At 41.0% G+C, this 27776-nt stretch overlaps 1 protein-coding gene across 1 annotated transcript in view; it reads right to left on the bottom strand.

Moving 5' to 3' along the window:
- Positions 1-4794: 4794 nt before the first annotated feature.
- Positions 4795-27776, bottom strand: part of LOC311063816 (H-2 class II histocompatibility antigen, I-E beta chain-like) — a 41036-nt gene continuing 18054 nt past the window's right edge. Inside the window, exons 2-9 of the mRNA XM_084083428.1 lie at positions 14712-14793; positions 12887-13141; positions 11705-11977; positions 9931-10136; positions 9029-9096; positions 7929-8042; positions 6237-6293; positions 4795-5281 (exon numbers count right to left, since the gene is read on the bottom strand). Coding sequence (XP_083939554.1) covers positions 10096-10136; positions 11705-11977; positions 12887-13141; positions 14712-14778 — 636 coding nt within the window. The 5' untranslated portion in view covers positions 14779-14793 and the 3' untranslated portion in view covers positions 4795-5281; positions 6237-6293; positions 7929-8042; positions 9029-9096; positions 9931-10095. The remainder of the gene's footprint in view (positions 5282-6236; positions 6294-7928; positions 8043-9028; positions 9097-9930; positions 10137-11704; positions 11978-12886; positions 13142-14711; positions 14794-27776) is intronic.

Raw genomic sequence — 27776 nt, 5'->3', positions numbered from 1 at the left:
AAACACTCAAACAGGGTCAAACGCCAAAGCATAAAGATGGGACTTAAGGCGAGATTTAAAAGTATCGATGGTGGGGGCCAGTTTAATATGGGAGGGGAGCGCATTCCATAAAATGGGGGCTGCTACCGAGAAGACTCGGTCACCTCTGGTTTTCAAATTTGAATTTGGGACCTCACGTTTCAACTGGCCCGCAGACCGTAGTGACCTGGGGGGGGGGTTATACACCTCTAGGAGTTCAGATAGACACTGAGGTGCCAGGCCATTCAGTGATTTAAAAACTAACAATAACATCTTAAAATCAATTCTGAAGCGAACTGGGAGCCAGTGAAGTGAAGCCAGAATGGGTGTAATGTGGTCATGCTTGCGGGTTTTGGACTAGCTGTAAACGTGCATTATGGAGGCTTTGTTTAAGCCAACATAAAGTGCATTACAGTAGTCAAAGCGTGTGGTGATAAAAGCATGAATGGCACGCTCAAAATCAGTAAAAGAAAGTACAGACTTGATTTGGGCAAGCAGCCTTAGATGATAAAAGTTGTACCTTACCACAGCATTTATCTGTTTATCACGTTTGAGCACATTGTCAAATTTGACCCCAGATTTAACATAAGGCTGCAGGGAACCAAGGTCAGAGGGAACAACACCAGGACCACTAGGCCCAAATACTATGACTTCTGTTTTACTCTCATTTACACTTAGAAAGTTAAGAGCCATCCAAGCTTTAATGTCAGACAGACAGACAGGCAGACAGGCAGACAGGCAGGCAGGCAGGCAGACAGACAGACAGACAGACAGACAGACAGACAGACAGACAGACAGACAGACAGACAGACAGACAGACAGACAGACAGACAGACACTTACTGTGAAACATGGTTGCCACTCCGGAGACGGTGGCGTTTGCTTCACCGTAGATACAGCGATTACTGAGAAACAGGAATCACATGTTAACTCATACATGTGACAACAAACTGATCATACAGTTTACATGTCAAAGTGATAGATGAATCACTTTATTACAAGCCAGATGCTGTCAGACCAAGGGCCCAGCTTCCTGCTTTGAAATTGAGTCTATATAGGAAGTGACAGTTCATATGAATGGCCTGTAGTTTCACTGTTTTACCCCTGCTGGTGTCAGAAATAATTTTTCTCCATTCCAACTGGGTGGGTTTTTGGACGAACTTTAGTCATGATTTTCTTACCTTAATAAACATTGTCATAAATACTATATGCTTCCAGTCACTAGTTTAAAGTCTTCTTTCAATCATCATGATATGTGTTTTGGTAAATTATGATCCCATTTATTTTAAAATTGACGATACAGTAGGCTATGCTCTAGGAGGGGCGGGATGATTTGATTGACAAGCCACACAACCAATAGCATTCATTCCCCGCCCCCGCTCTTGATTGACAAGCTACCCAACCAATAGCATTCTTTTAGGGATTGATTTTCGGTTCCTATTCCCGGTGTCATTTTGGCATATATTAAAGATGGCGGATTTCAAATTCCTGAACAATCGGCTTCATTTTCGGTCCGTAGAAACCATAGGTGTGACCTTAGTCCATTATTTTTATACAGTCTATGGTTAAGACATACGAGCGCGTACAAGCAGAAAGGATTTAGCTGGAATATTTTCATTGAGAGAGAGGAATGAGCGAGGTCTCTCAACATGGGCAGCCTGTCCTACAGTAGGCTATTATTACGTCCTTCTGAGGATATAGGCTATGATGCCACATTGTTTAAGGATATAACCGATATAAGCACAGGAGCTCTTCTTCACGTTGTGGGTTTTTGGCCACAGGACTTCAGCAGGAGATTGGAGATATTCCATTCAGGACGATGTGATGGTATCATCCTTCACAAAGAAAGTTAAATACTGTCACAGAATATGGTACCCAGTGAGCCATAGTCGGCTATTAGACCTCCGTCTTAAACGGGTTATAATTGGTCTAACAGTGAAAGTGTTTTAGCGGTCTAGGCTTAGCCTAGACGTTGATTAGCTGTTTTTTAAGCGTCTGTATATAGACGTCTATATTATAGACGTCATTTCAACGGCTATAATCTAGACGGTAATTATAACCCGGTTTTAGCCTAGCCCTTAGACGTATTTTAGACGTCTAATAGCCCGAAAAGTGCTCAGTGGGTAATAATCCCACTGGCAAACACTGTAGGACTATAGATTCCACTGGATGCCAAAACGCACATTATTCTAAGGAGAGAGATAACGTTACGTTACGCACTGGGAGGCAAAGGAAACCCTGAAAAATGTCTTGAATTCAATGAGAGCCAGGTGGTTTATTTCATGATCCTCTTTAAACCCAGCACCCCGACAGCTGATGTGTTCATTCTATCAGCATTCTATAATAAAACATCAATAAGGTAGGAAGGTTTGTGCTCTTGACAGAAAAGGCTTTACCAAAAGTTACAGCCAGGTGTGAGATGCCAGCAATGAAGTCCAGAGACAATAGAATATCTTTTGCATCCAAAGAGTCAGAACGTATTTGTGTCAGTATGTGAGCCTCCTCTTGTTTCTATAATTCAATAATCATCATTTAATAGTGAGTAGTTTTGGGACAGTGTGCGCTCCAGGTGGAGAGCTGCTCATTGGACAGGAGCCAGCCGGTGATGCCCTGCGTCTCTGGTGGTTCTGAAGTAGACTAGCCTATGGTAGTTTGTCTGTAAACCATCTATACAGTTAGACGTAGATTACGACCAGTGGTGGAAAAAGTACTCAAATGTTTTACTTGACAAAAGTAGTGGCATGACAATGTACTTAAATTACCAAAAGTAAAAGTACAAAAATGTTTGAAAATAGCAGATCTACAACACGTCGCGATGCGACGCGTTGTGAGCTTGTAGATCGGCTATTTTCAAATAGCCTAGGTATAAAATAGGGCTAAAGTGGGCTAATGTTTCATAATGTCATAATGTATACAGTATCTAAAATGTAACTAGTAACTAAAGTTTTCAAATAATTGTAGTGGAGTAAAAGTTTAATATTTGCCTCTGAGATGTAGTGGAGTAAAAAGTAGAAAGTATTGGAAATTGTAAATACTGGGTTTGGTGTGACCTTGTGGAAGTCAAAGTGACTCAATGTGACACAATGTTTCTCCTTCTTTTATTGATATTCAAACCAAGCAAATGAAACCCACAATCTAACGGCTAAACTTCAAACCATTCATGGTCAGGGGTGCAGATCCCAGGGAGAAAGAGGGGACATGTCTGACACAATAAAGTATTTAGAAATAAATTATATCATTTAAAATACATATTTCAAGGTTTTGTTTTTGCCACCATGTGTGTCCTGATCATCAACAACTACCACATAAATACATCCACAAGCTTCATCATCTTCATCATCATCATCACTTGTCCACAGAGCTGTTAACTAGTTTAATGAGTGAAGTTCAGCCAATATGAACGATAGAAACACAACAGTGGAGCTGAAAAACGGAAAGAAAAATAATACTGACCAAGGAATATCTAAACTGTCTGACACTTATTTTGTCCTTTACTTTAGTAAGGTTTGCACAACCTTTCTGTTATTGTTGACATTAGTTTGTTTTATATATTGAACACTAGAGTTTCGGGGGGCTACGCCCCCCTCAACCCCAGCCGCGCACGGGGCCCAGCGTGGGTGCGTGTATATTGGGGTACCCAAATCGCCGGAGTAAAAGTGTCCAAAAGGAAAAAAAAAAAAAAAAAAAAAATTGGAAAAAATGTTAATAGTGATTGTTACTTTGGTGGTCCGCGGACCCCCTGGTGGTCCGCCGACCCCTGTGAGTGTTGGGACCCCCGGGGACCCCCCTGGAACATGGCGGACCCCTTCGGCAGTTTTTTTTTTTTTCATGCACGGTTTGCTTGTTTCCGTCGCTTGTTTTTTAAAACCTGGCAGCAAACTTGGCAACCCGACTGACATCACTGACCTATCCTTGGTATTTGTACTTCCGGGTTGCATAATGATGATATCACTGTCGAGTCCTGTGGTGTCATGAACCTAGGCAGGTTTGTTTACCAGATTACCCTGGGCAGCGTGCTGTGCTGTGGCCGTGGCTGTTTGTTTTTGTGTTTGGGATGAACATGGCACGTGAAGGACGGACATATTGTGATCGAGACATGAGTGAAGTGAAAGTAACGGCCTGGGTGGAACAAAGGAGGTACGTAAGAAGGGGGGGGGGTTGAAGCAAAGGACCTGTGTGTGTGCTGTTGTGGAGGATATGGGCAGAGTGCAATGGCGGCCGCTCGTGTTGTTTCGGCGAAACCCGTCGCCGTGCGGTGTCGGTGGTGTGCACGGTAAACGGTACGAAGCTGCCTCCCCTTCCGTTTTGTCCGACATTTGGTGAGTAGAATTAATTATGTTGCGCGGTGGAAAAGGTGTAGTGAGCAATGAGATGTCCCCTACGCGACGCGTAAATTCAGCGCGGCCGCCGTGGCGAGTCAGTTGGCGACATGTGGTCTGGCGGTGCGTTGTTTATTCGATAACAGAGCTGTGGGGTGTCCGCACCTAGGGTGCGGAAGTCGCTCGCCATTTATATAGTTAGATGGATCTGGTGTTTATTTAATGCTAAATGTCAGACAAACTGTAATCATTGTGAACATTATTAGTTTGTTTAAAATACAAGTGTTAACTCTATGTTGGTGATATTATTGATGTTCCCTCCAGAAAGTCATTTTTTGTGGTTCTCCCTTAAATTAAGATCTGCTTCCCTGCTCATGATTACATATTGCAAATGATTACATAATTATTACATATAAATCATTACTGAACATAAATGATTGCATGTCATCAGTGTTTCCCATTCATTTCCTAGACTATGGCAGCCCACCATTGTCTAATTTGGGTGGACCCATCACCTCAGACCCCTAGAGGGTCTAGGTCCACCCATCACCTCAGACCCCTAGAGGATCAGGTCCACCCATCACAGGGACTGATGTCATAATGATCGTAACACATTAGTTATCACACATTATAAATGATTACATAATAAATGACTTTAACCTCACTAAAACTATGTCTACAAACCTAACCTTAACCCTAACCTCACCTCAAAACCACGTCGACCTGGGCGAAAAAGACTCCACAAGTCTCCACACTTTTTATCGTTAGCCTTGGCTAGCCAATTAGCATTTTTAATTGTTTAAAAGACACATCTGTGAAAAAGGTTGATGATGTCATCATTGTGCTGCTGCTATGATTATTTAAAAGCTGAATGGACACACATGTATTGCCTCCTCTCTCCACCAGGGATGACTCTCTGCTTCTCTGAAAACACACCCAGGTGTTCTGTGAAAAGACAATAAACCAATAAGAATCAGAATGTATTAACTGTGTGAACATGTTAACACTGTAGAATAACCCTACCTTATAATAGTGAATTAATCATTCCCAAATGATTAGTTAATGTGTTATTCATGACTTGATGAATGTTTGTTAGTGGTTAATGATGTAATGATTTAAAACGATACTATAAATAGTTAATAGATCATGAACAAGTTATTAGTAAACTAGTTAAAAACCTAACCTCCCAGCAGCCTCCCTGCAACTACAGTAACCATCAAAGTAGAAACAACTCAGTTCATTCAAACAACATTTGACCAATACATTGTCAATAGTGTATCTTAGTAGGAAGGGCAGCTCAGTTGGTAGAACACTCTCCTTTGGACCACAAGGTTCTGTCTTTGATCCTGTTAGTGATGGAATGGTCAGTGTTTTCAATGAACTGAATCATTGGGTTCAGTTCACTGAAATGTTGTGTTCAATGAACTGAATCATTGGGTTCAGTTCACTGAAATGTTGTGTTCAATGAACTGAATCATTGGGTTCAGTTCACTGACATGTTGTGTTCAATGAACTGAATCATTGGGTTCAGTTCACTGACATGTTGTGTTGAATTAGAACCAGCTACCAATGGTTACACTGTAAAGGTCCTTACACCTGAATGAGATAAAATGTTCATTAGTTTGTCAGAAAAACACCAAAACACAAGTTGGATGACCTCTACTCGTTAATTCTGCTAGTTTAATCAAATATGCAAATTATCTCATTAACTATGCGCAATACAAAAATGACCCAAGCAGAAATGGATTTTACGCGAAAAATCATATTAGGAACAACTGAGAGAAGTTAGATACACCCGTTAATCAAGTTGTTATAGCTTTTGCCCTGAATGTACTGAATCATTGGGTCCTGATAGTGATGGAAAGAATTGAAAATAATTAAAAAGAAAGAGGAAGTGAACCTGGGTGTGTGGGAGGAGTCTAAAGATCATCATTGGTTGTCGGCACCAGAATACGACCTGATAGAAGAAGAAGAGAGACAGTTAAAACAGACACACAAATAAATCCTATGTACTGTATCGTGTGTATTTCTCTATAAAATGCATAAATGTACACACAACAACACAACAACACAACACAATAACACAGTAACACAACAACATTAGGGTTCAGTCATCAGGGTCACATGCTGCATCAGAACTAATGTGAACATTTGACTCTTATTTAGGATTTGACTCTAAATGTAACACTGATGTATTAAAGCTAAATGTGACAACATAGAACACACTTTGACCTCTAACTAGGTTGTCTAAACTGGTCTAAACCGGTTAAGGTTCTAAACCAATATAAACCAGTTTAGGTTGTGGCTTTACATGTTTGTTTGTTTGTTTGTTTGTGTGTTTGCATTTCTGTGAGGGTTCCACATGTCATGTGATCCTCTGTTGATCTGACCTCATTTCTTCCACTGGTCAAATCAAATCAAATCAAACTTTATTTGTATAGCACATTTACAACAGCTCAAAGCCGACCAAAGTGCTGAACATGGTTAAAATAAGGTAATTAGACACAAAGAAGCAACAACAAATAATATATACACAGCAAAAAATATACAAAACAAAAGAAAAACAAAAGAGAAACAAAACAATGCAAAGTTGGGACAGAGCAGGATAGCTAGGTGCGACTAAAAGCAAGAGAGAATAAATGAGTTTTTAGTAAATTTTTTAAAAGCCCCAATCGACTGGGCAGATCTAATGGGGAGGGGCAACGAATTCCAGAGCCTGGGGCCCGCAGCCGCAAAAGCACGGTCACCCCTACTCCTCAAATTGGTCATAAGAGGGACCAGCTGTAGCTTATCCGCAGACCTCAAGGCCCTAGTTGGATTATGGGGCTCAATTAAGTCAGAGAGATAGGAGGGGGACAGGCCGTGAATGGTTTTGAATACAAATAAAAGAACCTTAAATTCTATTCTAAAATGAACAGGGAGCCAATGAAGAGTGGCCAGGACTGGTGTTATGTGGTCGCGTTTTTTAGTGCCGGTGAGGAGGCGGGCGGCTGCGTTCTGGACCAGCTGTAGGCGCCTAAGTGAAGCCTGATCAATGCCAGTGTAGAGTGAGTTGCAGTAGTCTAATCTGGAGGTGATAAAAGCATGTATGACCATCTCCAGCTGTTTTTGTGGGAGATACGGTTTGACTTTGGCTATGAGTCTTAGCTGGAAGAAGCTTGACTTGACGACAGAGCTGATATGTTTGTCAAGTTTAAAATTGTTGTCAAAAATAAAACCTAGATTTTTGGCAGAGGAATGGATATTTGAATTTAAAATGCCCAGGGAGTTGGAGGGTGGGACAGGATGGTGGCCAAAAATTAAGATTTCTGTTTTATTTTCATTGAGGGTGAGAAAATTGGTGTCCATCCAGGCCTTGATATCGTGGAAACAGGTGAGAAATGGGTGGAATGGATCATTGGAGTCTGTTTTTAGCGGAAAATAGATCTGTACGTCATCTGCATAACAATGAAATGGCATATTGTGCTTTGCAAAAATTGATCCTAGCGGTAGTACGTAAAGGAGGAATAAAATCGGACCTAGTATGGAGCCTGGTAGTATAATAATTAATGAAACATGTTAATTGAACATGTTAATTAAACATGTTAATCACCTCGTTTCTTCCACTGGAAGTAGATGAATCCAGACAGGAACAAGACCAGACCCAGAACCAGACCTGATGCTCCCATGGCCACCTTGTTCTTCACTGACTCTGGCATGGAGTCATCTGACAATACAAATATTATGTGATATGATATGATATTATATGATATGATATGATATTATATTATGTCATATAATATCATATTCAGACCTAAAAGATGATTATCTGCAGACATTAGTAAACTAAGCTGATGGATGTTTTTACGTTCAGCAAAACAAATATAGCCTGGTAAACCCTCCCTCCGGAAATCTCATTTCCATTTGATTTCAGGAGTGAGTCTGGCCTGAACCGCCTTTCCGCAATATTCGCTGTGGGCTGGAGTTGGGCGGGAGTAATACCGTTGACTGACAACCCCTTCAACCAATGATCGTTTTTCCCCTTCAGCCAATCAGCAGTTAATTTTGACGACCTCCAGACTATGTGACGCAACGGGACTTTTGGGACGGCCATGCCCAAAATAGGTTGCCTTATTGGGATACATGCGTGTCACTCCCCGCCCCTGCCGGTTCTCTAAATTTATATTTTTAAATAGGCTCTGTCATGATTAATTGACCACATATATGAAGTTAAACAACTAAATTCTATCCAAACGATATCTTAATAGTAAATTCCGTGCCTCAAAAAAGAAGTTTGAGACCGTTTTAAAACCGAAAATAACAAGTGACGGCACTCGCAGAAACAACAATGGCTGCCGTTCGTCTTCTGTCGGCCCCAGTCAGGCTGCACTCGGTTTCATTCGGGCTCACTCGAACTCGCCACCTGATTGGCCAACTGTCGCTGTCAATCACAGAACGATGTGCGACGACGCTGATAGGCTCGTCAGTTCGGCATACAGAGCGAATATTGCAGAAAGGCGGTTCAGGCCAGACTCACTCCTGAAATCAAATGGAAATGAGATTTCCGGAGGGAGGGTTTACCAGGCTAAAGCAAATATACCTTCAGGTACAAATAGAGAATAAACCTTTAACCCTTAAAACAGAGTGTAGTGTAAAACATTACAGTAGGTTACAGTAGATGACAATATATTACAGTAGAATACAGTAACTGACCCCAGTCCATCTTGATAGGCGCGGTCAGGCTGGGATGTTCCACCATGCATGTGATCTTCTCTCCTGATCTGTATCACACACACACACACACACACACACACACACACACACACACACACACACACACACACACACACACACACACACACAAACAAACACTACAATTAGTCACCATAGCATTAGGCCGTTATAGAAAATAAGATAAGTTTATAATGATATCTAAAATAATCATGAAGTAGAATGTGTGTCCATGTGGATCTGCTCAGAGCTGAAGCGGCCCCTCCTCCCCGCCCGGTCTGGCAGTGAGTGAGCAGCTGTTAATTAGCACTAACATTAGGACAGATTGTGAAAGTAGACGATCTACATGCTGAAACACACCGTGATTCAACACATTGATCCATTGATCTTTGTTAATATTTTATTCTATGGAGAAAAAAACTTGGAGAAAAATAACTGACTCTGTTTGTGTAGGAGCGTGAATGCCCCGCTGGGCTCTCCTCCGCTCTAGTGTTTATTGTGTATTCCACTATTCCCTCCCCAATGCAGGAAAAATAGGAAGGCAAGAGGCAGAAGAAACTTTGTAACGAGATACGCACGTAATAGCGCGTTCCTGTGTGTGTATTCATGTATAACACGCTCGCACACGGGTCTCTGTGTGCGTTCGTCATGAGTGCACGATGACGAGCTTGCTGAGTGGTTGTGTCTGGAGTGGACTGGTGATAAACATGGTCTGGACTCGGAGGAATCGTTGTTACACTACTGGTAGTACCAGTAGAGGTGTGTATTTCTATGTATAGGTGTCTGTTAGGTGTGTACCTGGGTGTGTACTCCAGGTAGGAGTGGTACTGGTAGTACCAGTAGAGGTGTGTATATCTATGTGTAGGTGTCTGTTAGGTGTGTACCTGGGTGTGTACTCCAGGTAGGAGTGGTACTGGTAGTACCAGTCTCCATCAGACAGATCAGCATAGGAGAGACCAGAGGTCAAAGGTTCTTGACCTATCCACCAGGTCACCAGTATCACTTTAGGATAGAAGTCGTAGCTGCTGCACCTCAGCATGTGAGTGTGTTCACCACGACGAGGGGGAGTCTCTCACTTTGGGCTCCACTCCTAAAAAAGATGATTATTATTATCATTACCAGTCAGAGGAACATGTCATTATCATTAATAATTGTATATCATCCAAATGAGATCCAAATGATCTAGAAAGCTGAAAAACACTTGGTCTTCAACCAGCCAAAATGTTCACGTTTCCCGGCTCTCCCCCGTTCTCCTCTCCCTCCATTGGCTCCCAGTTGCTGCCCTCACAGAGTACAAAACACTGATGTTGGCCTACAAAGCAACCAAAGGTATGAAACCCCCATATCTTCAAGCCTGATCCAACCCTACAACCCCTCCCTCTCACTCAGATCAGCTAACACAGGGAAGCTGTCAGAACTAAAACACAACGCTCCACACGTCCTAGACTCTTCTCTCTTCTCTAAAACACCCTGGACAACGCTCCACACGTCCTAGACTCTTCTCTCTTCTCTAAAACACCCTGGACAACGCTCCACACGTCCTAGACTCTTCTCTCTTCTCTAAAACACCCTGGACAACGCTCCACACGTCCTAGACTCTTCTCTCTTCTCTAAAACACCCTGGACAACGCTCCACACGTCCTAGACTCTGCTCTCTTCTCTAAAACACACTGGACAACGCTCCAAATGTAGGCCTCACTCACACAGTTAAACCACTTGTTTTATGGCGGCCTTATGCCTTACGTGAGGCATAAGGCCATTTCAATTCCTTTCCTATGGAAGTCACATGTTTTGACAAAACTGACTTGCCTTAGGGGAGGGGGGGGGGGGGGGGGGGGGGGTAAAGCTATAGAGCGGCGAAGCAAGTCAGTTTTATCAAACCAAGTGACTTCCATAGGGAATGAATTGAAAAACACCCTGGACAACGTCCCACACGTCCTAGACTCTTCTCTTTTCTCTAAAACACCCTGGACAACGCTCCACACGTCCTAGACTCTTCTCCCTTCTCTAAAACACCCTGGACAAGTGCTTTACATGAACAAAAATAAACCAAGCAATAGCATTTCATGAAAATAGTAGAAACAAACAAAACAACACAACACACATAATCCTGTAAAATATTACTAAAGTGATTAAAAACATACAAAACAAACTAGTAAAGACAATAATTAAATATAAAATCAGGAGGGTAAATTAAGTGTATAGAGGTGTGTTTTAGCCTGCATGGTTCTTTTTAAAGTTCATTTAAAAACTGTTTTAGGAAGGTCATTATATGTAGGTGAAAACACTCAGAAATAGATCTATATGTTTCATTTATACTCTGTGTACGATGGTGACACCACATGTTGTGAGCTTGTAGATCTGCTATTTCCACTGTGTGACAGCGTGTTAGGATACAGTATAAATCAAGAGGATCTGAAATGTTTCTCAGAATATTAAGGAATGTTTTTTTTTATTTGTTTAGAGAGGGATGGGGAAAGTAGGCTGACAGGAAATGGGGAGAGAGATCGGGGGTGACACGCAGCAAAGGTCGTCGAACCCGCGACACGCTGTCAGGCTGTGCCAGGCACCCCAGCCTGGGGTGTCTGGACCGTCACTCTATGGGCCAGACCAAGGGATATTTTATAAGTGTTGAGTGCTGCTCTGAGATCAGCTCACCTCTCTTGTTCAGAACAGCAGAGTAGTAGCCCTCAATGTTGTGTTTGCAGTATGCCTCTCGTTGTGCTCTCGCCACAGCCAGGTATTCAGGATTTTTATTCCAGCTCTCTGCGTTCTTCACACCAAGCTCAGTGTATCCAACATACTGACCTACTCTACTGTCCCACCTGAGGAACTCATCACCATCGAAATTCAATGACCGTATGTATTGTATGTCCTTCAGCTCACTGGAGTTAAACACACAGCGGGAAGCATCATAGAACACATATCCATCTGGAAATAGACAATTAAAAATGTCATTATAGTTCAGTTTTATTATCATCTGTATAATATCAACACTAGGCTAACTGCCCCCTATCGGCCAAATATGTCACTACATCTGTCTTGTCTGTCTGTCTGTCTGTCTGTCTGTCTGTCTGTCTGTCTGTCTGTCTTTTTGTCTGTCTGTCTGTCTGTCTGTCTGTCTGTCTGTCTGTCTGTCTGTCTGTCTGTCTGTCTGTGTGTGTGTGTCAGTCAGACCCCATCATGTATTTCCAGGATAACAGAGATAACACTCACAGAAAGGTTGTTATTCTAAGAAAGAAATGCCTCACAATATGAATACATTTTCATGTGTTTTATTTTGATGGTAACTGTTTTATAATTGTATTATATTGGATTTTGACATGACTTTTAATTGCAAATACAAGAAAATAAATTAAAGTGTGTGTGTGTGTTATTTAGAAAATATGTCACCATAAAAAACATAAATGATTAATACATGCTTAACCCATTTAGCACAGCACTCGGTGCCGCGCTATGAGCTTGTAGATCTGCTATTTTTGAAAAATCATGAAAGTTTGCGCAAATCTTTGAATATATATATACTTTTAAAGCAAATATTTGCTTCTGGTGATTCTACAAATGTCTTCTAAATCCTAAACAGTTAAAATAAAACATAATATGCAGTGATTCACAAACCTTTTTCATTATTTTCTTTTCAAAAATAGCAGATATACATGTTCATAGCACGGCACTCGGTGCCGAGCTATGGACTTGTAGATCTGCTATTTTTTGAACATCCAAAAAAATGTAAAATGACAGATATGTGTTTCTGGATTGAATGGGTTAAACATTTTCATTAATGTTAAATATATTCAACAGTTTTAGTTAATAACTATTGTGTTCATAGTATTCATGTACCTTTCACTGGTGGTTTCTTCAAGGCAGTGAGAAAGGCGTCCAGCTGGACTTTGCAGTACTGCTGCTGACCCATAGCATATGCATAACCTGCTGTGAAGGTCATGTGATCTACAAACGGAGGCTGAGGCTCCACCAGCTTCCCTTTGTTGTAGTCTGCGTAGAACAACACTTCACCATCCAGTCCCACCATGAACTCTTTATATGAGTCTTTAACTGTGTCTGAACAGCCAAGGAGTTCAATGTACTCATGGAACACTGGAGATAAAACAAAGATGAAAATACACTCAACAACAATCATCCTCTTCATCATCATCATCATCATCATCATCATCATAATCATGTTAAACAGTCATATTTGGTTCTAAAGGTGAATATTAGAAGTATCTTCCTGTCAAACATTTTATTCAACAGATTGAAATGTTTTTATAATATTATGAAACAGATTCAATCATTTATTTCAGGATGTGAACATAACATTATATAATATAATGTAATATAATATACAGTGGTGGAAAAAGTACTCACACTTTTTTACTTTAGTAAAAGTATCAATACTGCAATGTAGAAATGCTCTGTATATGTCCAGAATTTTAAATTTACTTGAGTAAAAGTACAAAAGTATTGGTATCAAAATGTACTTAAAGTACCAAAAGTTGAAAGTACTCATTATGCAGAATGTCCCATTTCACAAGTTTTCAAATATAAAAATCTTTTGAAAATAGCAGATCTACAATTGTGAGCTTGTAGATCTGCTATTTTCTAATGGTCTAAATGTATAGGGCTGAAAGGCTGAAAGTTTTCAAATAATTGTAGTGGAGTAAAAGTATAATATTTGCCTCTGAAATGCAGTGGAGTGGAAGTTAAAATACTGAAAATTGGAAGTACTCCAGTAAAGTAAAAATCACACCCAGTGTGAAGTGGGCGGTGTGTGGTCATCACAACATGACTCACTTTAAAAAAAAAGATAATTCAATCTTTTTAAAGTCCATACTGCTATTCATAGGGCTGCACATGTGTCATGTGTTTCGCTAGCCAATCACAGTCCTGAATTTGCAAAGTCAGCCAATCACATTACAGTTAGTGGTGATGACACTAGCTGTAATGTGATTGGCTGACTTTGCAAAAGTATCGATTTGCATTAACAATGGAAGGGTTAGGGGTATACAATGGATTGGTCAGTGTCCAAAACTCACTTATAGGGGGCGGCTGCACCGCCCCAAAAATACAGTAATACAGTAAAGCAAAATTGTACTTAAGTAAAGTACTTGAGTATATACTTAGTTACTTTACACCACTGATAATATAATATAATGAAAGGTTAGAATCAGCATGTGTGTGTGTGTGTGTGTGTGTGTGTGTGTGTGTGTGTGTGTGTGTGTGTGTGTGTGTGTGTGTGTGTGTGTGTGTGTGTGTGTGTGTGTGTGTGTGTGTTTGTGTGTGTGTGTGTGTGTGTGTGTGTGTGTGTGTGTGTGCGTGTGCAGGTGTGTGTGCAGGTGTGTGTGTGTGTGCAGGTGTGTGTGCGTGTGCGTGTGTGTTATTAGTGTGTATTATTCATAAGTCAGGTTTCACAGTGTAAAATAATTGATCCAAAGCCTGTTGGTTCGGGCCTTGAGTCTGAGCTACCGCTTACCAATGGTATTATAAATAATAACACTATGAATAAACTGTATATTTGATATATCAATATAACAGTATGTTATTCAGTATATAATCAACAGACATAATGTTTATTTATCTTAATAACAATATAGATATATATTTAATTTATCAAAATATATATAAATTATGTATGTATAACAATATAAATATACTGTAATGTACTTACTTCCTGGGATCGCTTTGACATGAAGTACAGAGGAGAGGATGAGGAGGGTGGCTGTAATCTTCATCATCACTACTGATCAAAACTGAACTGAATTTAATAGATGAGAATAAACATATGAGAATAAACAGATGAGAATAAACAGATCAGAATAAACAGATGAGAATAAACAGATGAGAATAAACAGATCAGAATAAACAGGTGAGAATAAACAGATGAGAATAAACAGAAGAGAATAAACAGAAGAGAATAAACAGAAGAGAATAAACAGAAGAGACTTGAGTACATGTATTTAGTTACTTTCCACCACTGCTTGTGACCATCTATAATCATGCACTTTATCTGACAACGCATCCTGTACTACTTGAAAGCAATACTGCACTTTATACACAACCAGGTGAAAGTGGCTGACAGAGTTCTTGCCGGAACTGACACATGCGCACGCAGCGCGCGTGCATGTGCCGTGCTGGTGTGCGCGAAACTTTCTACTGTACTTCTACTGTATAAGTACCCAGGTAGCCTAGTTGAAACTACTTCACGCTATTGGGATGAAAGCAGCAGCTTATATGGAACGGGGGGAGAAAAAAAAAGTCAGACAAAAAGTGGGGGGAAATCACGGATCTGTGAGAGTGAGGGAGTCCCGCCGTACGCACAATGAATGGTCGTGACGCCCTGTATGTTAATCTGATGTTAGTAGATTATGTTTTCTTCTTGAACATGGCCATGGGTCTGTGCAGGTTATTTAATATGGGATTTTCACAGCTGCCTTTGACTTTTTCTTAACAGAACGGCGTTCCGGGACCGAATATTTTAGCGGAACGCCGTTCCGGACAGTTCCGGCCCACTTTCACCACTGTACACAACTCACTTTAGTATACACATGTGACCCACCATGACACAGAGCCTGTTATTGCACATGTTTTCATTTTAGTTTTTTCATGTCATATGAAAGCAGGAATCATAACTACACATTGACATGTTGTCATGTCATATGAAAGCAGGAATCATAACTACACATTGACATGTTGTCACGTCATATGAAAGCAGGAATCATAACTACACATTGACATGTTGGTTGTACAGTTTAACCCACCAGTTTAGGAGATATGGCTTATAGAGTGATGTGTTGCAGAGATACAGAGAGCTGAATAAACAGAACCTGAAAGGTTCACTTCTGTGATCTGTGACATTTTAATACCTATCCCAGAATGCATTGCTTGAAAGGTGGGGGTCTGAGAGGGCCCAGGTAGATGACAATTATAGCCACCACAATCTGATGGATAAAAGTAGGTGTGGCCACTTTAATGGCCAGGAGTAATTTTATACTAAAATGTAAGGGTTGGAATGGATTCAGGACCCCTGAAAACCTATAATTAGACATCCCACAAGTTCATTTTGGCCAATTTGAATTGTTCCAGGTTTTTTTCCAGGCCCTCCGGGTACCCCAACTTTGATTGGCTCCCACAAAGTATCCCAAGGGAGTTCGGGTTGGAACACATTGAGAGGTGTTTGTAGACACCTTTATGAACATGTGTGTGAAGAAAGCTAGTGGTAAGCATTTATTTTACAGATTGGTCAGACATTAGGCTAACTTTCCCTAACTAATTATCTAACCCAGTGCACAATACTACTAATAATAAAAATAACACATTTAGCTCCTACTAGTGTTGTTAGGTAGAGTAAACCTGACTCTAGAACTACCAGAAGGGCCCTGATCATATGGGCTTAAATGACACAACACACTGTGTGTGTGTGTGTGTGTGTGTGTGTGTGTGTGTGTGTGTGTGTGTGTGTGTGTGTGTGTGTGTGTGTGTGTGTGTGTGTGTGTGTGTGTGTGTGTGTGTGTGTGTGTGTGTGTGTGTGTGTGTGTGTGTGTGTGTGTGTGTGTGTGTGTGTGTGTGTGTGTGTGTGTGTGTGTGCGTGCGTGCGTGTGCGTGTGTGCGCGTGCGTGCGTGCGTGTATGAATAAACTGTATATTTGATATATCAATATAACAGTAAGTTATTCAGTATATAATCAACAGACATAATGTTTATTTATATTAATAACAATATAGATATATATTTAATTTATCAAAATATACCTATAATGTATGTATAACAATATAAATATACTGTATGTTTTAATAATATAAATATAAATATAACAATATAAATATACTCTAATATATTACAGATCAGAATAAACAGATCAGAATAAACACATGTTTACCTCAAGAGAAGTTCTGGAGTCTGAAAGAGAATGAAGGAGGACTCGTTTTATAGTTTAGAAGAATCAGCCAATCAGATTAAAGATATGATGTTGCATCATCTGTTTCCAGAAAGACGACAGTGTGGATTATTGCACATACTCATGTATATAGCTGCTGCTTATGAACCTTATGTCTCCTCATATACATACTGTACCTTTTGCACCTTATATCTAACCTTGTGTACATTATGCACCTTATGTGTAACCTCATGTACATACAGTATGTAGATATATTTTTTTAATTCATCTTTTATTCTCTCCTTGCCCCCCGTTTTCTTTTCTTTCTCTTCATGAAAATAACTAAAACGTGTGTGTGTGTGTGTGTGTGTGTGTGTGTGTGTGTGTGTGTGTGTGTGTGTGTGTGTGTGTGTGTGTGTGTGTGTGTGTGTGTGTGTGTGTGTGTGTGTGTGTGTGCTCCGGGTAAAGCTACTCCACTACAAGTAAAAGTAGCTCAGTCAAAATGTAACTAAGAGAAAAAAGTTGTTGCTTTTAAATTAAAAAAAATAACGTATTCAAAAGTACATGCTTTGAAAAATACTTAAAGTACAAGTAAAAATAAAATGATATGCTTTTGAAATATTTAAAGAAAAAGTAAAAGTAGAAGTACATTTATTTATTTGTATATAAATGAATTGCTGTAATGTTTTCACAATGAATTCATAGAACCTTGTAACTCTTGTTTCAGAGAAGTAACTCTCTGAAACCATCTGCACTGCTTGCACTGATGTAGAGCACTGCCGCGGTACCCGCAGGACCAAACCCAAATCTTGCGGGCGCGGGCGGTATTTAAACACCCGCGGTCGGGAAAAGGCGATCAAAATGAAACCTGCGGGGTCCGCAAAATCCCGCACTGTCCCGCAGTAAACCGGACGACGTAACGCACCTAACCCTGCTTGTTCTATTTGTTTTATAGGCTAATAAAAATAAGCCAAACTTGCCCAAGTTATGTCATGTGTTTGTGTGGTCACTGTTCCTGCTTTACTTGTTAAACACTTTATCAAATGCAGAGGAGACAGGTATGTGAATAATATTAATAATTATATATGTATATATGTATATATATATATATATATATATATATATATATATATATATATATATATATATATATATATATATATATATATATATCCCCCATACATTATGTAGGCCTAACAAAGAGACGAGCGGAGGAGGAAGCCAGAAACACGGCTAGTGTGAGAGCAGAAGTCTGGCCTTCCCTAAAATTGCATTTTAGGTTGCATTTTAGGGAAGAAAAAGAAACGACCAACCCAAAAGGGTTACAGCCTTCATAGAAATGTATTTGAGTAAAAGCAAAATATTTTTCTTGGAAGTGTACTCAAGTAAGAGTAATAAGTATACAAAAAAATCTAAAACTCAAGTAAAGTACAGATCCTCAGAATCTGTATCTAAGTACAGTACTCAAGTACATGTACTCCCGTGTGTGTGTGTGTGTGTGTGTGTGTGTGTGTGTGTGTGTGTGTGTGTGTGTGTGTGTGTGTGTGTGTGTGTGTGTGTGTGTGTGTGTGTGTGTGTGTGTGTGTGTGTCCATTCAGGACATGTAGCCCTGAATGTACACAGCTTAGTACAGAATATATTGTATAATGTTTTTTTGGGTCTTTTTAAACCTTCATTGATGGTCAAGTGAGGTCAGGGAGAGAGAAATGATGAGTGACACGCAGCAAAGGCCATCGGGACCCGAACTCGCAACGTGCTGTCCAGGCTACATTGTAACCTAGGTGCCGGGACCGCTAGGCCAGCGACCCGGGCTATATGTTGTATACCGTTAAGTACGACAATTACAGTAATACAGTAATACATATCTGCATATTCAGTATTTGCATAAAATGAAATAAACTAAACTGAATGAAAAGTACATTCCAGAACACTGAAGAAGTGTGTCGTGTCTGACCATAGCGAACCGGCAGAAATAAGAACTCATATCCGTGAGGAAACAAGCCAACGCTCAGAGACCAGAGTTTTTCTTTCTTAACAATTCCATTTATTGTCAGAGTCCTTTAGCAATCCATACATTCAAGTCAAATCAACATATGGCGCATCTTAGCCCATAGAATCTATTTTATCCTGTTGGACGTGACATCTGTGTCTAGCCGAAACACAGAGTCCCGTTCGTCTCCAGTACAAGTCATTATATACCAACACAGTTTATTATAAATAAACTACCTTCTGTCTGTGATAGTCAATCACCAATGCGCTCTGTCAAAACAATAGGCTTGGACCGCCTTCTCCTCACAGGACACTGAATTAGCGTCTGCCTTGATTTGAACACATGACATCATTCCCTTAAACCTTATCTATAAGACTGTACTTTCCCATATGCCCACATTATGACATTATTAATTATACAACAATTTATCAGCTTCGAAATAAGTCTAAACAGTGACATGTCCGACGTTGTATGAATGATAAGATCATTAAAATTACTTAAAAGAAATGCCCTCTGCTCCAACTATTGGAGCTCTCTGGAAAGAGCGTCACAATCCCTTTATTAATGATATCGTCATTAACCTCGGACTTAGACACAGTGATCATATTATCACACTAAAGGCTTTTCCCTCGGCTTTATTTTACTAAAACGTAGTCCTATCTATCTGTGAATTTAGAAGAGCCTAGTAAGCATTGTATATTAAATCCTGTTTGTTTTACTCATTCTTGTCAGTCTGCTGGTTGAGAGAGCAGCTGTCAGTGTCAACAGGCACTCTTGCTTATTTTAGACTGCGCTTAGAGCTCGGCCGGATCCTATGTTTAGAGTCACAGGCCCCACCCGCTTCATGACACCTGGGACAGAGGACACAAAACCCTAGGTATTGTTTCAGCTGAGTAACTCAATGCAAATGATCGGGGCACTCAGCTAAAATCCCCCATGGCTGTTTTAATGACTTTAGCCTCCTCCTGTTGGTCCCATTCTGACAAGTTTGTGTTTATAATATATTAATATCATAGTAATTTCATATTCCATAAGCACAGGACCCGATACACGACAAGAGTTGTGTGAGTGAAACATCATGTGTGAACATTCAACTCTACTGAATCACATGTGAACTGATTCTATTGTCCAACTGGTTTGATCACATTGTTAGAAACTATTTATAGTTGTTGTGTAAACAATGATAACTCTGTCATTGTATTTTACTTTGATCCTTTCGTAACAGAAGTGCATCACAGTGTAAAATCACAGCGTGCGTGCGTGTGGTTGAAGCTTCTCACTGGAAACTCCCCAAACTTGAATTTCGAGATTTCGAGAGAGAGAGAGAGAGAGAGAGAGAGATATAGAGAGAGACAGAGAGAGAGAGAGAGAGAGAGAGAGAGAGAGAGAGGGGGGGGGGGGGGGGGGGTATTTTGATACACCATTTCTTGAAATCTCCTCTTTCAATTTTATCTAAACTTTAAACACAAAACCCAACCTTCAAACTACATCCACAAAAACCTCAGATTCAGCAGCCAATCAGAATGATTCTTGTATTAAACATCACCAGTTACTAGAACAACCTGACAGGGAAAGAAACCGAGGCGAAGTGCAATTATTGCCGAAAAGTTTTCACTTTGTGGACAGTGGGGCTAAAGGCTGTCCATTCGCACATGCAGTCCATGAAACATAACAAATATCTGGAGGCCGCCAGTGGTAGCATTGGGCTAATGCCTACAATGTTTTCACGTGCTCCCGTGCCTGAAGCTTCAGAATCACAGAGGACTGCGCAGTCGTTGGCTACAGCAACAGACCAACAGTCTGTAAGCAGTATCGTAGCTCCCCCAGAAACACAGAGGGCAGAGGTCTTATGGGTTCTCCACACCGTAAGCCGGCACCATTCTTTTAAGTCGAATGAAGACATATACGGGATGTCTTCGGCGTTATGTTCCCTGACTTTGAATGTGCCAAAAAAATCAGCTGTGGGGAAAATAAGACGGCATACATCGTTAAATATGGCATTGCATCCTTCGTCAAGAAGGAGTTATCACGCAACATAAACGACAAGCCTTACGTTGTTATGTTCGACGAAAGCATGAACAAAACTACCAGAAGCAAACAAATGGATCTCCACTTGAGATACTGGACCACAGATGAAAGCGGTACATATGTCATCTCACGTTACTTTGGTTCTCAGTTTATGGGCCACTCCAGAGCTGTGGACATGCTGTATCATTTCAATGTAAGTATTATGACACAACAATAATAACAATGCATGAAACCAACGACACAATTCATGTTTTTCCAGAAAAAAATTAAAAGGGTTGCACAGTATTGCTAGAACTTCCCCTTGTGAGAGAGAGACACCGGGGGTAGAGAGAGTGTGTGTTAGTGAGAGAGGGACACTGTGTGTGAGTGAGAGTCCTGCAACGGGCCACGTTTAATGGGTGAAACTGAAAACGGGTGAAAAATATACTTTTATAAGTTAAACCTTCAAATTAAAACCACCTGACAATGTAAACAATGACACGTGCGTACAGCGTATATGCGCGTTCTGGCACGTGGCTATGGAAAGCTCGCTCCTCTGTTCTCTGCTTGAGGTGCAGATTTCTGAACGGACCTGACCACTGAATGTACCTCTATTGTTGAAGGCTGCTATCTTTTGTTAAAAGAATTTAATAACACAATTTTACATTGAGTGACTGTCTGTAGGCTATTTACTGCATGGACCCATGCAGGACTCTGGTGTGTGTGTGTGTGTGTGTGTGTGTGTGTGTGTGTGTGTGTGAGAGAGAGAGAGACACACAGGGGTGTGTGTGTGTGTGTGTGTGTGTGTGTGTGTGTGTGTGTGTGTGTGTGTGTGTGTGTGTGTGTGTGTGTGTGTGAGATAGAGAGAGAAATGATTTGTATAAATTAGTATAATTTTCTATCACAATTAAATGATCCATGAGTCTTTTTTTGATGGATGGTTTTGATCACTGCAATAATATAAGAATCTCTGATATTATAACCCTAACCCTAACCCTATATATTATTACTAGAGGTCCGGGCGGCCTACGGCCGCCCGAAACCCCTAGCCGCGCACGGGGCCCAGCGTGGGCGCGTGTATATATGGGATGAACATTTGGGAAAAAAAAAAAAAAAAAAAAAAAATTGTAATGTAAAAGTAAAAAAATTGAGAAAAAAATTGGGAAGAAATAATATTTTTTATGTTTGAGGGGGTCCGCGGACCCCCTGGTGGTCCGCGCCAAAGTCGTGGGATGAAAATCTCCACGGTAAAAAAAAAAAAAAATCATGCAGGTTCTTGCTTGTTTCTGGCGTGGCATCCCAACCTGGCATCCCAATGCCGGCGATGTGTACTTCCGGGTTGCATAATGATGACATCACTGTCGAATCCTTTGCTGTCATGAACCTAGCCTGGTGTGTTGACCAGTAATGATGACATCACTGGCTAATCCTTTGGTGTCATGAACCTAGCCTGGTGTGTGGAGCAGAGCAGAGCAACGTGCTCTTGTTGTTTTGGGGATTTTCAATGGCGGGCCGTCGTGTTGTGTTGGGCTCGGTGGTACGCACGGTAAGCGGTAGGAAGCTGCTTCCACTTCCGTTGTGTCCGACATTTGGTGAGTAGAATTAATTATGTTGCGAGGTGGGAACGGTGTAGTGAGGCATGGCAGGTGCCCTACGCGAAACGTAAATTCAGGCCGCCCGCCGTGGCGACAGTGTTGGCGACATGTGGTCTGACGGTGTTGTGTTTAGTCGATAACAGAGCTGTGGGGTGTGGACACCGAGGGCACGGAAGTTGCTCGCCATTTATATAGTTAGATTATCTGTGGTGAACTATGCTCAACTCCAGTACTGTCAAAGCATAGATAGTCTGCAATATTACCCAAATACAAGTGAAAGTTGTTCAAGGAAATGCACTTAGTTAATTTCCACCACTTAATGTTGTTTGAAACCAACCTCAAGCTTTGACTAAAATTAGTAAAAATGACTGCCTTGTCTTCATTTTATTGTATGATAGCTTACACTGATTAACTTATGTATATTTGCTGTTACCTGCCTGTTGAGGGACAACAGATATAAATTGGCTGTTAGCTACTCTGGTTTTGCACTGTCCATGTAATAATTACAAACAATAAATGAATTGAAATATAAATGAATTGAGCGTGGATGACTTGTCACATAAAATGTATAATTATAATGTCCTCTTTTTTTCCAAATGTGCAGGAAAGTATAAAGGAGCTGGATTCCAGTAACATGCTCTCCATATCAATGGATGGGCCCAATGTTAATTGGAAATGTGTTGAGCTCTTACAAGAGGAACACAAAGAGCAGTGTGGTGGAGCCCAACTGCAAATCGTTGGGAGTACACCATGCACAACTCATTTAAGAATGGCTTTGTGCATGGTGTGGGAAGTGGAGAAAGTCCTCAGATACCTCCATAATCTCTTTCACTGTGCACCCGCAAGGCGGGAAGACTTTGTGTCGGTGACCAAGTCGAATACCTTTCCTCAGCCATTCTGTGGGCATCGTTGGCTGGAAAACCTGCCAGCAGTAGAGAGAGCCATAGAGATCTGGCCACATATTGTCACCTATGTTGACCAGGTTAAAACCAAGAAGCTCCCCAACCCAAGGACAGCATCTCATGACACCATTGCAGCAGCCCGGATGGATCACCCTAGCGAAGATGCACTTCGTCATGAGTGTGGAAAGATCCTTCCAGCCTTTTCTCACCAAGTACCAAACGGATGCCCCAATGATTCCTTTCCTCTGCAAGGATTTGGAGGATCTGATCAGAGTAGGCTTAAGGCTTAATGACTACTACAAATAGCAAATGTATTGAATTTGTTTTATTCATGCACCATTAATTACAGAGGAGACAAGCAATTAAATAAAGTGATTAGCTTGTATTCATTGGGTTGTAGTTGGTTCCAAATTACTGTAATACCTTGTTCTAAATATACATATATATATGTCTATACTATATTCTGTTTTCAGAGCCTTCTCAGACGCTTCATCAAGCGAGACGTCCCCGAGGTTTCCCCAGTAAAGCTTTGCAAGCTGGATGTGACTAATCTGAGTTCCCAGAAGTTTTCGCCGGCTCGGCGAGGAACTTCTGGGCCAAACCCCCTGTATTTGTGGGCGGGATGTACGTCACGCTCTGAATCTGAGCGGACACGCCTCTTACCGGTTGCAACTCGTCTAAAAAGTCCGACGAGAGGCAAACAGCAGTACACAACAATGGCGGTCGAAATTTCTCAAGGGGAAATTGCTTCCCGTCGATCCTATTTAGATGCAACACCCACTGCATGTGGATCCCGCCCCCTATTCTTCATTGGCTGTTGATTTGAATCACAACGCAGTGGCCGCGCCCCCGCTGTCCAAACTCCGAGGCAATGCCTCCCAGACTAGGATGTGACAGACCAAACGCTCTGGGTCCATCCAAAGCAAGGGGGCATTGGCATGGGAGCTACAGCTGCCCTCAAGGTAACTCTGATAATGACTTCAACAAAGTGCTATAGCAGCAGCAATGTAACTTCAGCAGTAAAGTAATTGTGATTTAAGTGATTACATCATTTGTTTAGACAAGCAGTTGACTTGCTGTAACTGAATAAAAAAAAACAATTGTGTAGGAAGAGTTTATTTGATGTTTCAGGTGACACTTGCTGATTTTTGTGCTTTTGGCAAGAAATGTCAGGCAGTGAACGTGATGGTTTACTTTTGATGAAAGATAGCCAGACTGATGTAACACAGGTCATATAGACTGGTTACCAGAAGAGATGATTTAATAAATGAGGATATTATGTCAAGTAATGTCACTAAAGAAGAAAAGGAGCAAGTCTACCTAACTTGACTGTCGCGAGGCGGCATGCGTAGAGGGAGAAACATGGCGGCGCTGAATGAGGGCTACACGTCGGGGCGGAAACCCTGGAGTAGTGACGAAGAGGAGATGACGGAGAGCGTTGAGAACAGGCAGGGCGAAATTGAAATGGATGAGGATTCAAGGGGAAACGAAAATAAAAGGAAAAGGGATAAGGAAAACGGAAATAGCAAGGCAAGTGATGGAAGTCGCGAAGAAACGTATGTAGTAGGAATAAAAACAGTTTCAAAAGTGGACGGGATCTTCAATGACCAACACAGAGTGGGAAAGTTTGTTGGGAAAAGTATTGGAGAGGTTAAATCGATCAGGATTGCTAGAAGCGGCATTGTAGTGATTGAATGTAGGACAGAGAGACAGAGTTAAACGCGATGTTGAACATCAAGATGTACGATGGTCACAGGGTGATATGTTTCGACCTGGGAGAAAAATCAAACAGAGTAGGAGTTATAACTGGGGTGCCACTGACAATGGATCTGGAGCCATTCCTAGATATTGACTGAGTTAAGAAAGCCACACGAATGAATCGATTCAGAGAAGGAGAAAAGGAACCCAGCCAATCAGTGTGCATACATTTTCATGGAGAACTCCCTGAAAGAATATATGCTGAATATGTCACGTACAGGGTCAGGCCATATTAGAGGGGTCCCCTCAGATGTTTTTGCTGCCAGGAATACGGGCATGCTGCGGCTGTCCGTAGAGGAGTCAGAAAGTGTGGGAGATGTGGGGAAGTGAACTGTAATGAGTCTTGTAGATTACAAGAGAAAGAACCAGAGTGCATTCATTGCAAGGGAAATCATTATTTAGGGGCTTCAAAGTGTCCTAGAAGGATAAAGGAAGGAAATGTGAAGAAGATTAGAGAACAAAAAGGAATATTGTATGCAGAAGCAGTGAAGAGAATGGAGAGAAACGATGAAAGGGCAACAACACACAAAATGGAGGAAAACACAAAGGGAGATGGGCGAAACATTTGTATGGACAAAAGAAAGTTCCTGGCATTTATCGCCATGGTGATTAACTGTGCGGCAGAAATTCAAGGAAAATCTGAGAGGATAAAGATGGTGTTGGACGCGGCCAGGAGATTCCTGGACATAGAGGACATTACTGGAGAGGATCTTGATTACACACTGAGGGAAGGGTGCACAGCAACTCAGACCACTGGGTCTGGGTAGTAGAATGGACTGAAAACTAAAGTGAAGGGGATTAATTTGGGTGGGCTTTTGTAAATACAATAGAAAGAATTTAGAGTAGTAAAGTGTGAATGAGAGTGTGTATGGGAATTAGAATGTGTGATCCACAATATCACAAGGGGGCGGTAATGCAACACTAATCTGGATGCAAGCCGCCGTAAAAACACAAAAAGAAGAAGAAGAAGAACTTGACTGTCCTGTGAACAACGCCACAGAATGCCATCCAGGGATATGAAGACTGATGAATTCCCCCAATCAGACAACACCCCTCAATTAGTTGTCCCGCCCCTCTCTGTCTCTGTCCAATTCTCTGCTGTGAATCCCTATACCCACAGAACCAACCTGGCAACCTGCACTGCAGGAGAGATCCCTGAGAGAGACAGAGTCACAGAGAACTGTAAGAACACATTAATACTTTTAACCTAAAATAAGTATATAGAAGCCACACCAGACAGCACACACACCTTGCCCATCATCACAGTGTTGCCAGAGGGCTAAGAGTTATTTCTGACAAACATTGGTGAGTTGCTATAAACTTTGTGTTTGCTACTTTAGAAGCTAAAGCAGCCATGCTGTTAGCCATGTTAGCAGCTAATAGGCTAAACGACCATGCAATGCCAACGCAGAGTTAGCATAATTGTTTGGCTAGGGCTAGCATTGTGGTTCCAAGCTAACCTACCTGGTTACTTATGTGAGATATATTTTGCACTCTAAATGGAACAGAGCTGTTTCATGTCACCACTGTAGATGGCTGTGTGTTGCTTTTATTTCATTTTTATACATTTTGTTATGTTTTAGCCTTTGATAAAATGGGCTGCTGAGTAACCTAATGTTGTAAATGTAAAAAATGTTCCACACTTTTCATTCCTAGCTGAGTGTGCTGGGTTTAGCTGCCCTCTGTCTGCATCACCATTCCTCGTGGTTAGAGGAGTACTTTATTAGGATGCCATTGGTGAGAAAAGCACTTTATTACAATGCATCTTATTTTATTTTTCATTATGAGAATATATTTTATTTTAATTGATTGAAAGACACTATTGTGAAATGCTGTTCAGAAATACTGTTAATTATAGTTTTTCATGTGGTCCTGTATGCTTGTCATACAGGTCAGGTGTTTTGGATGAGTCTAGGTCTACCAAGGATGGCGAGCTACAAACCCAGGATCGAATGCATGTGAAGACCATCTTTTTGATTTTTCTTGGAGACTCACTCTGCAATAAGTCTGTGGTTCGACCAGTGTGGTAGGACAGAACAGCTCAAAACACAGAACTGATCACGACACACTGATCTGCACATTATATCCACCCCATAATACTGCACTCCACACAGTCCACAGTGTGGTTGGACTGTCAGTGGACTCCCTCACATACACACCTCTGTGATTCATGGTGGGGTTATTGACAGTGGATTGATGTATATCATTGTGTGTTGATCTGAAACAGATTAAAAACACACCTGTTCTCCCAGGCCTTTTAAGTAGACAGTACCCCCTGCCATGGAGAAACTGTTGGACACCTGTCTACGTGTTCCCACATTTTCCCTTTATGCTCCCTTAGCTACTTGCCTTTTTGCTATGATTTTTGTATTATTGCTTTTTTGTATACATTGTTGATCTTCTTGTTTTGTTTTTGTTTTGGTATTTTTGCTTGCAGTTGTATGTGCATGTATTTGATGCTTTTTGTGTGATTTTTAACCTTGATGTACAGCACTTTGGTCGGCCTTTGGTTGTTTTTAAATGTGCTTTATAAATAAAATTGACTTGACTTGACTTGAATGTAATTGTGATTTCATACTGTGTTGGGTATAAGAGCTCATGGATCCAT

This window comes from Gymnoscopelus microlampas, assembly GCF_963454915.1.
Source record: "Gymnoscopelus microlampas genome assembly, chromosome: 16".
NCBI classification, from domain to species: domain Eukaryota; kingdom Metazoa; phylum Chordata; class Actinopteri; order Myctophiformes; family Myctophidae; genus Gymnoscopelus; species Gymnoscopelus microlampas.
This window is presented reverse-complemented; position numbering and strand designations above follow the sequence as displayed.